The sequence below is a fragment of the Ailuropoda melanoleuca genome, chromosome 5, assembly GCF_002007445.2.
Source record: "Ailuropoda melanoleuca isolate Jingjing chromosome 5, ASM200744v2, whole genome shotgun sequence".
In the NCBI taxonomy this organism is placed as follows: Eukaryota; Metazoa; Chordata; class Mammalia; order Carnivora; family Ursidae; genus Ailuropoda; species Ailuropoda melanoleuca.
In genome coordinates, this window is record NC_048222.1 from 128,935,498 (window position 1) to 128,950,774 (window position 15,277).

The 15,277-nt window shown below is 34.8% G+C and overlaps 1 protein-coding gene across 2 annotated transcripts in view; it reads right to left on the minus strand.

The window, feature by feature from the left end:
• Positions 1-7,224: 7,224 nt before the first annotated feature.
• ADAD1 (adenosine deaminase domain containing 1) overlaps positions 7,225-15,277 on the minus strand; it is a 49,057-nt gene continuing 41,004 nt past the window's right edge. Inside the window, exons 12-13 of one of the 2 annotated variants that reach the window (XM_019804443.1) lie at positions 10,944-11,049; positions 7,225-7,382 (exon numbers count right to left, since the gene is read on the minus strand). In XM_019804443.1, the coding sequence (XP_019660002.1) occupies positions 7,369-7,382; positions 10,944-11,049 (120 nt within the window). In that variant the 3' untranslated portion in view covers positions 7,225-7,368. Of the gene's footprint in view, positions 7,383-10,895; positions 11,050-15,277 lie in introns of those variants that run through there. The other variant, XM_002923819.2, reaches the window with a different exon arrangement.

Here is a 15,277-nt window from a genome sequence, read left to right on the forward strand (position 1 = left end):
CACAGATAGATCCTTAACTGACTTCCTCCCACAGACATACTGAACCTACAGATATATGTAGAATAATTTTCTCTGAAGAAAACCTAAAAATTGGCAGACCAACTCCCTCGTATTGGGCAAGTGGGAGGGAAACAATATCAAAGCAAGGTAGGGAAAAGCTGAGACACAATATCACCATAAATCCTATTCCCAGCTCAGTGACCCAGAATTGGGAGGGAACTCAAAATGTACAGCTTCTCCCAGAGGAGCAAAGAATCTGTACCCCACATCAGGCACACCAACTTTTAAAAACAGCATCTGAGGGACAAGCCCCCAAAACATCTGGCTTTGAATACCAGTAGGACTCTTGCCCAGGAGACCTGTGGGGGCAGCAGCCAATTGAGGAATAGTTCTTAAAGGGCTTGTGCACAGACCTTGCTGCTCCAGGGCCCAGCACAGAAGCAACCTTTTGAAAAGAAGACTTATTTCTTAAATTTTAAAGCACAGGTCTGAGAGTCAGGGGCCTGCTGGGATACTCTTCAGGGGACAGAGGCTAGTGGGTGCCATCTTCTTGCTCTCCCTCTGCCTTGATAAAGCCAGTGACTATCACCTTCTTTCTTTCTTTTTTGCAGCGGGTGCCATTTTTGCCCTCCCTTTCTGCCCTCCAGCCAGAGGGTGCCATCTTCGTGTTCTTCCTCTGCCACACTCCAGAGTGGCAATATTTCTTGGAGGAGAGCTTCTACACATCTGGTATCTTGATTTTTACACCTGGTGATGCAGTTTTTGTGGCTGCCACACAGGGGATGCCACCACATGCTCGTCTGGCTCTGGTGGCTGGTTGGTGGGGAGGGGAGGTTGGGAGAGCTTGAATTCCTGGGTTCTCTGGGACTGTAACAATCAGAGAAACAGTTCTTGGGAGGTTTCCACAACCAGAGCACTACAGAGATAGCAGACTAAAACACACACCCCGACTTTCTGTGAAAGAGATCTACTTGCTAGTCCTGGAGTTTCAACCTTAGTAGCAGGGTTCAGGTTTGGTATATATCTAGAGGCTACAGAGATCATTTCAGGGAGCATAGGTTGGGGGACACCACCTTTGCAGTCTACCTCTACCCAGCTGCAACTCACTAGTATCTCCCAGAAAGGAGCTTATACACTCATCTGAAGCCCCAATTTTTATGACTGCTACCCAGAGGATCCCCCAGATTGCCTGGCTCTGGGGCCAGCAGGGCTTATGCTTGTAGTCACACAGGACTGTACATACTTATACATACATTAGAAGCTGCTGCCTGAGGGGCTGGCTTCCAATAAGATCTGAGATCCTCCCCTTTGAGATACTGAGAGGTCTTGGCACACCCTCACCTACTGGGAACTGTTAAAAATAAAATAGAATTTCAGTACTACACTGAAATACAGTATACCATGTTTATATATATATGTATATATATATAAATAGAAAATACTGAATAGTTTCCAGTAGTGGAGGGTGTGCCACTAACTGGAATCTAAATAAAAACTTAAAAACAAACAAAAACTAAAAAAACAGAACAACAACAACAAAAAAACCTAAAAGAAATAAACTGCTTGGACAATCACAAAAGCTAGACAATAAGAGCTAAGAGAAATTTGAACAATAAGGTTCGTCCCCTACCTGAGGCCGCTCCTACAACACTGTTTTATCTAATGCACAGAAACCAACCAGAGAGTCAAGGAAAATGAAGAAACAAAACAGTATGTTTCAAATGAAAGAATAAAACAAAATCTCAAAAAGTCCTTAATGAAATAGAGAGAAGTCAATTTACCTGATAAAGTATAAAACAATGGGTAGAAAGATGCTCACTGAGCTCAAGAATGAATAAACAAAGGGAGAGTTTTAACAAAGAGACGGAAATATATAACACAGCACCAAAAAAAGTCAGAGAGCTGAAGACTACAATAAGTGAACTTAAAAAATACAACAGAGGGACTCAATAGCAGAATAGATGAGGCAGAAGAAACAATCAGTGAAACTGAACACAGGGCAGCAGAACTCACCCAATCAGAGCAGAAAAAAGAAAAAAGAATGAAAAAGATGAAGACATCTTAAGACTTACAGGACAATATCAAGCCGACCAACGTTTGCATTGCAGAAGCTCCAGAAGGAGAAAGAAAGGGTAAGAAAACTTATTTGAAAAATAATAGCTGCAAACTTCTCTAGCCTGGGGAAAGAAACAGACACCTGGTTCCAAAAAACCCTAAGAGTTCCAGCTAAGGTGAACCAAAAGAGACCCCCACCAAGACATGTTATCATTAAAATGTCAAAACTTAAAGACAAGGAGAGAATCTTACAAGCAGCAAGGGAAAAACAACTTGTTATATACAAGGAAATCCCCAAAAGATTATCAGCAGATTTTTCAGCAGAAATTTTGCAGGCCAGAAGAGAGTGGCATGACATAGTCAAAGTGCTGAAAGAAAAAACAAACTTACCAACTAAAAATACTCTTCAAATTGTTCTTCAGAACTGAAGGTGAGATAAAGAGTTTTCCAGATAAGCGAAAGCTAAAGGATAAATGAGTTCATCACCACTGAACACCCTACAAGAAAGGTTAAAGGGATTTGTTTAATGTATATTAAAAGTAGTGGATCAAACAATTTTAAGGATAATATGAAGGTTAAAAGACAAAAGTAGTAAAAATAACTGTAACTACAATACTTAGTCAAGGGGTAAACAACATAAAAAGATGTAAGTTGTGACATCAAAAACATAAAATGTGGGTTGGGGGAGTAAAAATGTAGAGCTTCAGAATGCATTCAAACTTAAGTTGTTATCAATTTAAAATAGACTGCTATAAATATAAGTTGTCATATGTAAGATGGACTAGAGATATTGGTCTCACAGGGTTGAGGGAAGAGCATAAGGTAATACAGCAGGAAAGACAGACTATATTAAAAAAACAGAATTATTCAAATTGGCTAAAAAACAGGATATTATTAAAGAACTAGGAAGTAGTAAATAAACTGGAAGAATAATTGTGGTAGACTCAAAAAAAAAAAAATCAATGATTTTCCTATGGTGAAGAACACTGAAGGCAATGCCACCATCATATTTTTCAATTCTCAAATATAGTAAAGCTTGACAGTCTCAGAGCTATAATATTCAAAGTTTAATTTGAAAATGACATAAAACTGTACTTTAAATATTTTTCAATTAATGGAATAATTCAAAAAGAGTGGATAGAAAAGAAATTATTAAAATTTTGGAAAAGCATCCACAGATGTAGCTTAATTATATTATCAAGTCATCTGTCCAGACAAGTTACATATTAGAATGCTTCTTCTCCAACAGTGAATTTCCTCTATATTACAGTCAAAGTGCAAAGCAAAACTCTGACAAGCATACTAATACATGTAGAACAATTAAAACTACAACTCCCAGGAAAAATTCGTTTTAAAGTTTTAGATGTTAATACCAACCTTCCAGGATTAGCATACCTTTCTACCTTGACCATCATGTAACAAATAAAAATTATAGTTTCTATGAAAACAGAAAACAATCCAGACTTCAAATACCCATAAAGAAAGGCAATTCAAGCTCAGCAGAATTTTTAACAGAAACATGTATGTTAGTTCCAAACACAAATGCTGTTTTGGTGGTCAGGATGCTCCTTTGGTACTACTAAAACAAACAAAATCAGATATTTTTTATATCTATTATAACATAAGAAGTGACAGAGTAAGTTTATTTTAAATCAACTTAATTTATAGGATGGTATCAGGATCAAAAGACTTCTAAAGAGGAAATTCTCATGTTTCCTGTTTACTTAACAATATTCTTTTTCCTTTCTCACATCAAAGAACAATTATCTTTATCTAGGAGCCATCAATTTCAGCTCATCCTCAAAGAAAATAAACTTGCATCTGAAAGTAACAGTGACTCTTCATTAACTGTTATGAAGCTTGACAACATTCATATCCAATCCCCATCAATATTTGCAAAGTATTTATACATATTTAATGCATATATTATACACAAATTATTTTTCACAAGTTTCATCTAAGGCTTCCTTAAAGTAATACTCAGTCATGTCACATCACCTTATGTGCAAAATGAAATGTAATTATCTAAAAGTATCACCCAACCAAGAAACTGTTTCTTTAAAAAAAAAAGATTTTTTATTTGACAGAGAGAGAACACAAGTAGGCAGCATGGTAGGCAGAGGGAGAGGGTGAAGCAGGGTCCCCACTGAGCAGAAAGGCCAAAGCGGGGCTCAATCCCAGGGCCCTGGGATTGTGACTTGAGCTGAAGGCAGACGCTTAACCAACTGAGCCACCCAGGTGCCCCAGAGAGCCTTGAGACATGATCAATACCACCACAGTTTTTATTAAGAAGTTTAGGAAGCTGTAGTCATCAAGACAATATGGTACTGGCACAAAAACCGACACATAGATCAATGGAATAGAGAATCCATAAATGGACCCTCCAACTCTATTGTCAATTAATCTTTGACAAAGCAGGAAAGAATATCCAAAAGAAAAAAAGACAGTTTCTTCAACAAATGGTTTTGGGGAAAATGGACAGCAACATGCAGAAGAATGGAACTGGACCATTTTCTTACACCATACACAAAAATAAATTCAAAATGGATGAAAGACCTAAATGTGAGACAGGAATCCATCAAAATCCTGGAGCAAAAGAAAGGCAGCAACCTCTTTGACCTCAGCCTCAGCAACTTTCTACTAGACACGTCTCCAGAGGTGAAAGAAACAAAAGCAAAAATGAACTACTGGGATTTCATCAAGATAAAAAGCTTCTGCACAGCAAAGGAAACAATCAACAAAGCTCAAAGGCAACATATGGAATGGAAAAGGTATTTGAAAATGACAGATCAAGGGCTACTATCCAAAATCTATAAAGAACTTACCAAACTCAACACCCAAAACCCCAAAAATCCAGTCAAGAAATGGGCAGATGACATGCACAGACATTTCTTCAAAGAAACATACAAAAGCCTAACAGACATGTGAAAAAATGCTCAACACCACTCGTCATCAGGGAAATAGAAATCAAAACCACAATGAGATACCACCTCACACTGGTCAGAATGCCTAAAATGAAAAACTCAGGAAACAACAGATGTTGGCAAGGATATGAGAAAGGGGAACCCTCTTACTCTGTTGCTGGAAATCAAACTGGTTCAGGCACTGTGGAGAACAGTATTGAGATTCCTCAAAAAGTTAAAACAGAACTACTAAAAACAGAACTACCCTATGACCCACCATTGCACCACTAGGTATTTAGCCAAAGGATACAAAAATAAGTGATTAAAAGGGACACAAGCACCCCAATGTTTATAGCAGGAATTTCCACAATAGCCAAAATACGAAACAGCCCAGATACCCACCGAGGGATGAATGGATAAAGAAGTGGTACGTGTACACACACACACACACACACACACACACACAGGAATACTACTCAGCTATTGAAAAGAATGAAATCTTGCCGTTTGCAACAACATGGATGGAACTGAAGTGTATTATGCTAAGCAAAATAAGTCAGTCAGAGAAAAATGATTTCACTCATGTGGAATTTAAGAAACAGAACTAATGAACAAAGGGGAAGGGAAGGAAAAATAAGATAAAAACAGAGAGGGAGGCAAACCATAAGAGACTCTTAACTGCAGGAAACAAACTGAGGGTTGCTGGAGGAGAGGTGGGTGGAAAATGGGCTAAATGGGTGATGGGTATTAAGGAGGGTACTTTTTGTGATGAGCACTGGATGTTATATGCAACTGAAGAATCACTAAATTCTACCCTTGAAACTAATAATAAATTATATGTTAACTAAATTCAATTTTTAAAAAATCTAAAAAAAAAAGTTTAGAATGCTGCTTTCTAAGCTTTTCTATACCATGGCACAGACAGGAAAACGGCATTACTGAACATAGGGGTAAACAATAGGCTGCCTAAGGCCAGGGTTGACTGTCCAGGGCTCTAGTTATCCCTGGCACCACAGACCCCTCAAAGATAGAATGGAATGAACACTAAATCTCAATTCATAAGCCATTTTTCATGCCTAGATTTCAACTATCATTTCTAATAACTGAGTTAGACTGAAGATGAAAGAAACCTGACAAAATACAGGCCAGAGTTAGTATCTAAGAATTCAAACTTTGAAAATACCCTGAATACAATCTCCCGTTCTTTCATATTTTCCCTCTCAGTGAAACTGCTTTACTTCCACTTAATTCTATGTACTCATAGTTTATTTCCCCCATTTTGGCTTGAGCCATTTTAGTAATATATTCACATTACCCAAAATTCCCTAAGCAGAGCCGGTCTGACTGCAATGAGGCCAATTATCTGACCTGACATCCACTATTCCCCAAAACAAGTCAGTATCAAATTAGGTGGCTTCACTATAAATTCACACACATTGATGAAATCTTCAGCTTATAAACAAAAAAATCCCCAAAACCCAAACACAGCCATATTAGTCTCACCACCAAGCTGCTAGAGAGAATAGAATTTAGTCACTGACTCTAAATCCTCATCTCTCATTTATTCCTTAATTGTGGCCAGTCTTTCTGCCACCACCAAACTTTTATTACTTTGCAGGGTGGTGTTGTTCAGTGTGGTCAATATGCTACCCACATCAAACCATCTGCAATAACTTGTTAAAATGTAGATTTGAGAGCTTTTCCAAGATCTGCTCAATCAGAATACCCTGGAGTGATGCCTCTTCTGAGCAATTAGCTTGGGGAACTGCTATTTTAGTGATTTGTAGACTCCTGGTTGTCAATTCCAGTGATATTTTTGTAGTTCTCATTCTCCGTGACCTGTAGAGCACTTGAGAATGCCTATTCTATTCTTTGAAGTTCCTCTTTCTGCCAACCTCACCCACTGTTGCTTCCTCTTATTTTTCCAAATGCAAAATATGAGAGTTTCTTGGGAATCTAGCCCGAATATTCTTTTTTTTTTTATCCTCCCCAAGAAAAAGCAAACACCTTTTCTCACAATTTGAGAATTGCCTCTTTGCAAGTGATACCTAGTTTTTTATCCTTACTCCAAAACTTTCTCAAAGGTCTCTATACCTGTATTTCCAATTGCTGAATATCTCCATTTGGTGATCTTATTACCACCTTAAATATATATGTCAAAACTTCAAATATTTTCAAACACACCATTCTTGACTCCTCCACTTTTATTTATAGTACTTCTAGTTTCTAGCTCAAACTCATGGTATCATTTTTATCTTGTCTTCTCCTTTGTTTCATATATTCTATTTTTAGGTCCTATCTCCCCATCACTGCTTGGACTTATCTTTCCCTTAATAACTGGTCACAATCTTGGTTGGGGTCATCATTACTTTTTAGGTTACTGTCATGGCTCCTGACTTTCTAGTCTCTTCTACTCTAAGCAACCTAAAAAAAACAAAAACAAAAAAACAAACTGCCATTAGAACACTGTAATAGCAGAAAAACAGAAAACAACCCAAATGACTACCCATATGTTTATGTGTGTGTATGATTACATTAACAATAAAGGATAAATGAAAAACCTAATAATTTTATATACATATGCATACACATATATTTATGCGTGTGTATATAAAGCTAGAGAGGGAGTATACATGCACACACATTCTCAGGAAGGGACAGGGATAAAAGCTAGATGTTTCTGCATAATATCGTGTATTACAGATTTGTTATATATTTTTACGGATTTATCTATTTATTTTTAGAGAGAGAGAGCGTGCGCATGCACACACCCGTGCATGAGCGGGGTAAAATGCAATGACTAATTCCAAGAATGGAGCAACAAATGCACAAGATGAGGCAAGAACATTCGGTCATAAGAAAGGAAATTAACAAAGACTACTGAGATCATGTTCAGAAGAAAAGGCACCAATACGACAAGGTTCTTACATAAGACAAGGGCACTGCTAAACTACTTCTATTCACATTGTACTAGGAAGCTATAGCCAGTACAAAAAAACCAAAAAAAAACAAGAAAAAGAAATTAGAAGATAAAGATTGGATCAGAAGAAATAAACCTGTCATTATCTGCATATGATGTGACTGCGTATAAAGAAAATCCAAAAAGTGCTCCTGCTATTAGAATTAATTTAGCAGGAGCACTGGATATAAGGCCAACATAAAAAAGTAGTTTTATGTTTATATGTCAGCAACAAATAGAAAATAAAACATACAAAATGATATTACTTAAAAGAGCATTAGAAACATCAACTAGAAGAACCACCTGAGAGGTTTAGAATAGGTTCTTACTGACACAAAAGTATGAATATGAATTGTAATGAGTGAAACACAAATATGTTTAAACTCATAATGATACCGAAAAAAATTCTCACTGGTGAACTTTAAAAAATGATAGGGAACCAACCATTTCAAAAATCTAAAGACAGAGAAACAATCTAGCCTTTGTACCAACTATGCCCCAGGTCATCAAATCATCTATAAGCAAACATTTCTTTTAACAGAAGCATTTCATCTAATCAGATAATTTACCACCTGCAATCCCTAATGAAATAACGGAACTGGGCAATGATCAATGACTGGTAGTATTACAAAAGAGACAACCCACACATTGTGTGTCTTGTGATGAATTTACACAATACTACCTATGACATATTCTTGCTAAAAAAAATTGAACCTCTATTTGAAAAGCCTCTAGATTCAACTATTGATTTCTGGAAATACAGATCACAAAGAAACACACTAAATGACATCATGGAAATGTAAGCAGTAAATATGAGATTGTGGAAGACTCCACTAAGAACGCAGTTTTTTTAAGGTACTAATTAAAAAAAGAAAAAAAAGCCAGAGAAAATCTATGGATTAACAGATTAACAATTTCCAACATATGGATGTTGATTTTGATCTTGATTCCAACAATCGATACAACACTTAAGAGATATTGGGAGGATTGCTATTAATTTTTAAGGTGTGCTAACTGAATTGCTACAATACGTGTGTGTGTGTGTGTGTGTATTAAAGAGTTCTCATATTTCATGGATGTGTATCAAAGTATTTTCAGAGGAGAGAGAAACCAAGAAACAGACTCAACTATAGAGAAAGAACTGATGGTTACCAGAGGGAAGTGGGTGGGAAAATGGGTGAAATAGGAGATGGGGACTAAGAAGTGCACTTGTGCTGAGCACCAGATGATATATGGAAGTGTTCAATCACTATATTGTGCACCTGAAACTAATATTACACTGTATGTTAACTAACTGGAATCTAAATAAAAACTTAAAAAAATAAAACTAAAACAAAAAAAGAAATAACTTGTCTGGCATTTGTTCTAACATAATCCAGCATGGGGAGATATATACAAAATAAGACTGCTATGTTTTAATAATTATTGAAGCTGGGTGATGGGTACATGGGGATTCATTTACTATTCTATTTTTGTATGTTTGGGAATTACCATAATAAGTAAACAAAAAAATGTTGTGGAATGGTGTCTTAATGTATGTCACTTTCCTACACAAAATCCTTCAAGGGTTCCCTTCTGACTACCCAAATGAAAACATCTGCTAGACTCAACCCTCAACTTTTCCATCCAGTGTTCTATAAACTAGCCTCAAACACTGTAACATTTCCTATCCAATCTTTGTTTATTATTTCCAACTGGAATATATCCTCTCTCTCATTTTAGCCTTCTCAATTTTTATCTATCCTTTAATGTTTATCTCGGATAACAGAACCTGAGAGCTAAAAGAGGACTTAAATTTACATGTAACTAGTTTAATGGCTTTTGTACAATTTTAAAAGTTGAAGTTTAGAAGTTGGGATTTAAAGTTTGCTTTCCTTCAAGCAAAATATCTCATACAACCATAATACATAAAAGAGGCAATAAGCATTACTGCTTTTGATGTAGGGCAGTCTAGAGTCCTTTCTATCAAGTTTCTATCTCTGAACAAAGAATGGCAACCACTAGTATCACTTTCAATCTTGCAAAGATACTTTTAGAATAGACAGAATAAAACAAAAAACCTATATCGACCTCATCAAAGATTATAAAGACCCAAGCTAAGAGGAACAAAGTCTGAGACCAATAATGTTTAATTTATCTGTGATTGAAACTAAGGAATAGGTAGGTTGAAGAGGCTGAAGTATGGAACAAACTCAGTTTCACTGAAGATATGTAGCCTAACTCAAGTATAACTAAACTTTCTTTTTTGATCTAATCACTGTATAAACAAATGTAACTGTAAAGCCAAGTCATCTTTTATTGATTATCAGAAATCCCTACTTATCGAAATTATAAATATTAAATCACATTTGGATGGATCTTACACATCACTTGAAAATGTTCAATCCTATTTAAAGCATTTATGATGATCTTTAATCAGAATAACTAATTTATGAAATTATTCTCTAACACGGCTAACATTTTTTCTGCATGTATATATGCAGTTTGCATTCATAAATTTCTTGGACATGAGAAATGGTGCTCTAGTTGCTATTTTTCATTATCACACAAGCATGGTGATTAGCAAATATTAGGCACTCAAATGTTTGTTGAATTAATCAACAAATGAGCAAAAACTATTATTTGTATTCCTGGATTCTATTTTTAATTAAAAAAGAAACAACCTGAGAGAGATACCCAGAAACAATGTTGAATATGTTTGCTAAATAGATAGCTTTAAAGCAAAAACTTAAAAGAAATTTTCTTTTAAATTACAAAAAGGGCAGTGGCTTTATAATGCCTGTAAAAATAAATGCAAAATGGCTGCATAATGACTCAGGTAATAATTTTTCCCCAAAAAAGCCACAAAAAAACCCCACAATGTTTTAATGTAAATTATTATTTTCAGCAATTTCTGGGCACTGCTGTTGCAAGACTCTGGTTTTGAAAGCTGAAAGCCACCAAAATTTTTAAAATATATTTACTAGTCAAAGACACCAAAAAATAAAAGATTTTTAATATGACAATGGATTGCCTAAATCACATACTAAATTGCTCTATACAGGGAGATTTCACAATCCAGGAGCCATAGCCATGTTGCTGCAAGTAGGATTTCAGCAAAGTTTTAGCTTCTTGATAGGATCCAGACATACACTATAGAAAGAAAAAAAATTGAATTATAGAATATAGGCAGAATTTGGCTTATGAAAAGTAACCCTAATCTTGTTTCTCTAGTTTGACATTTTAAAAATTATTGAAAGTATTTTTGAATTCCTATTTTTCTCATTATTTTTGAAACTTAACATTTTCCTTTCCAACACTCCTTAAAGACAATTTTTGTTTGCAACATTTTTAATTAAAATAATCATACACATTACAGAAAACCTGGAAAGTAGAGAAAATATAAAGCAGAAAATAAAAACTGCCTATAATCCCCGAACAATAGATAACTACCATCATTTTGGTTTATTTTTTATCAATGAACATACAAACTTTTAAGAAGGCTTTACTGAAGGATAATTACATACCATAAATGCACTCACTGCAAGTATACAGTTTTATGATTTTTAATAAATTTATAAAGGTATGCAACCATCCTACAGTCAAGTTGTAAAATAATTCCATCACCTGCAAAAAAGTTCCACTGTGCCCATCTGCCGTCCATTCTGTACTCCCAGCTCCCGCCAACCATGAAATCTATCTACTTTGTCTTTAGAGTTTTGCTCTTTCTAGAAATTTCATAAAAACTGATGAACACAATATGAACTCTTCTGTGTCAGGCTTCTTTTGGTGAGCATAATGCTTTCAGATTCATTCATGTTGTTTGATGTACTTGTAGTTTGATTTATTTTATTGCTGATTAGTATTCCATCATATGGATTTATCACATCGTTTATGCATTCACCAACTGATGAACAACTGAATGTTTCCAGTTTTTGGCTATTTATGAATAATGCTGCTGTAAACATTTATGTACAAGTCTTGTGTGGATATAAGTTTTTGTTCCTCCTGGACAGATACCAGTGCCGGATCACATGGTAACTATATGATTACATTTGCAAGAGACTGCCAGACTGTTTTCCAAAGAGACCATACTATTCTCATCAGAAGCGCAAGAGGTTTCCAGCTTCTCTGCAACAACACCTAGTATATAGTGTTTTGGATTTTAGTAGATAAGCAGTAGTATCGTCAACGCCTAATGAGGCTGAGCATCTTTTACATGAGTATTAGCCATTTGTTTATATTCTTTGCTACTTTTAAAAACCGGGTGTTTTTTTTTTTTAATATTGAGTTGTAAGAGTTCATTATATATTATTACAGATCCAAGACCTTTACCAGATGTATGATTTCTCAGTTTTTTCTTCCACTCTATGGCTTGTATTTTCATTTTCTTAATGATGACTTTCGAAAAGCAAGTTTTAAATTCTGGAGTCCAAACGATGGATTTTTTCTTTTACAGATTGTGCTTTTGGCATCACATCTAAGAAACTGTTTCCTAACCTAAGAATACAAATATTTTGACATTTTCTTTGGCAGTTTTATAGTTTTAGCCCTCATAGATATATGATTTATTTTAAGGGGTTTTTTTTTTGGTATGACTGATATAAGTTAATTTTTTTTCTTTTGTCCACAGATATTCAACAGTTCCAGCACCATTTACTAAAAAGACTATTCTTTCTCCCATTAAGTTACCTTGGCACCTTTATACAACATTAACATAAGTGTGTGGGTTAATTTCTGACTCTTTTTCTGTTCCACTGATCTATATGTCTATCATTATATCAATACATTGTCTTGACTACTGACTTTATGAGAAATTTTGGAAACTAGGTAGGGTAAATCTACCTTTGGTTCTTCTATGTCCATTGGATTTATACATCAATTTTGATCAGAATCAGCTCATCAATTTCTACACAAAAGCTTGTTGGGATTCTAGTAAGAGTTTGCTTTGAATCCATAGGTTAATTTGGAGAGAAGTTGACATCCTAACTATATTTAATTTTCCAACCCATGAAATAGTACATCTCTCCATTTATTTAGGTCAATTACTCTCAGCAATGTTTCATCATTTTCAGTGTATAGATCTTGTACTTATTTTTTTTAATTCATTGCTAATAAGCATTTTTATGCTATTCTGGAGAAAACAATTTTCCCAATTTTAATTTTAGAGTGTTCATTTCATAAATATATATATATATAATTTATTCCATATATATTATTCCACATATATAAATATATAAATACATATATATTTATAATTTATTTTTCTACATTGTCCTTATGCTGTGTACTAAATTCACATATGACAGTAAGTTGTTTTTGTTAGATTCCACAAGACATTTTACATACAAGATTACATTATTTAGAATTAAGAACAGTTTCTCTGTTCCTTTCCAGTCTCAATGACTTTTCTTTTTCTTGACTTGCTGAACTTACTAGGACCTACAGAACAATGTTGAATAGAAATGATGAGAGCAGACATCCTGCTAATCTTAATCACCATTAAGTATGATGTCAGTGGTAGGTTCTTCATTTGAGGAAATTTACTTCTATTTCTTATTCAGGATTTTTATCATGAATAGCTGTCGGATTTTGTGAAATACATTTTTTACCTTTTGAGGTAATTATGTGGGTTCTGTACTTGAATCTATTCATATAATGATAGTACATCAAATAATTTTCTGATGTTAAATCAACATTGCATTCCTAGAACAAATCTCCTTTGTCATGATGTATAATCCTTTTTATGGGTTGCTGGATTTACTTCGCCAATATCTTAAGAATTTTGCATTTATGTTCCTGAGTGATAAGGGTTTGTAGTCTTCATTTTTTGGTGATGTTTTAATCCTGTTTTGGTATCAGGGTTATAGTGACCTCATAAAAGTTGGCAAGCATTCTCTATTTTATGAAAGACTTTTTGTAGGATTTGTATTTTTTTTTACGTGTATGTTTAATAGAATTTACCAGTAAAGCTATATTTGCACACTGTTTTTCTTTAGGGAAAGAATTTTTTATTTTAATTCCAGTTAATATGCAGGGTATATTAGTCTCAGGTATTCAGTATAGCAATTCAACAATTCCATACATGACTTGGTGCTCATCAAGACAAGTGCACTCCCTTAATCCTCATCATCTATTTAACCCATACCCTCCACCCTCTCTGGTAACCATCACTTTGCTCTCTATAATTGGTTTGTCTTGGTTTGTCTCTCTTTTAGCAAAAGAATTTAAATTAATAATTCAACTACATTAGTTCAATTTGGATATTCTCTTTAGTCACATTTTATAATTTATATCTTTTTAGAAATGGGTTCATCAAACTCATCTAATTTTTTGACAAAAGATTGTTTACAATATTCCCTTAGAATTATTTAGCTCTTTGGGGTCTTCAATGATGACCCTTCTTTCATTCCCAATTTTGATCGCTTGTGTTATCCCTTACTATTTTATCAGTTAGTCTAAAGTATTATCAGTGTTGATTTTTTTTTCAGTGAATCAACTTTTGATTTCATTGATTTCTCTTTCTTGTTCACTGATTTCTATACTATTTTATATTATTCCTTCTCTCTTCTGTTTTAATTTGCTCTTCTAACATCTGAAGTGGAAGCTCAAATAACTGATTCTATAATTCTCTTCCTTCCTAATGTAAGTGATTAAAGCTGTAGATTTCTAACCACTCCTTCAGTTATATGCCACAAATTTTAATGTGTTGTATTTTCATTCAGTTGAAGATATTCTTTAATTTGTTTATAATTTCTTCTTTGACACACGTTATTCAGAAGTTAAGCTGTTTAATTCTCAAACGGATAACTTTCCAGATTTCATTCCACTGTTGATTTTTTTTTACCTTGCTTTTTTTTCATAATAATATTTTAATTATATTATGTTATTCACCATACAGTAAATCCCTGGTTTTTGATGTAAAGTTCGGTGATTCATTAGTTGCGTATAACACCCAGTGCACCATGTAATACGTGCCCTCCTTACTACCCATCACCAGCCTATCCCATTCCCCCACCCCCCTCCCTTCTGAAGCCCTCAGTTTGTTTTTCAGAGTCCATAGTCTCTCATGCTTCATTCCCCCTTCTGATTACCCCCCCTTTCTTTATCCCTTTATTCTCCTACCGATCTTCCTAGTTCTTACGTTCCATAGATGAGAGAAACCATATGGTAGTATTTCTCTGCTTGACTTATTTCACTTAGCATTATCTCCTCCAGTGCCATCCATGTTGTAACAAATGTTGAGAAATCGTTCTTTTTGATAGCTGAGTAATATACCATTGTAATATGGACCACATCTTCTTAATCCAGTCATCTGTTGAAGGGCATCTCGGCTCCTTCCACGATTTAGCTATTGTGGACAATGCTGCTATGAACATTG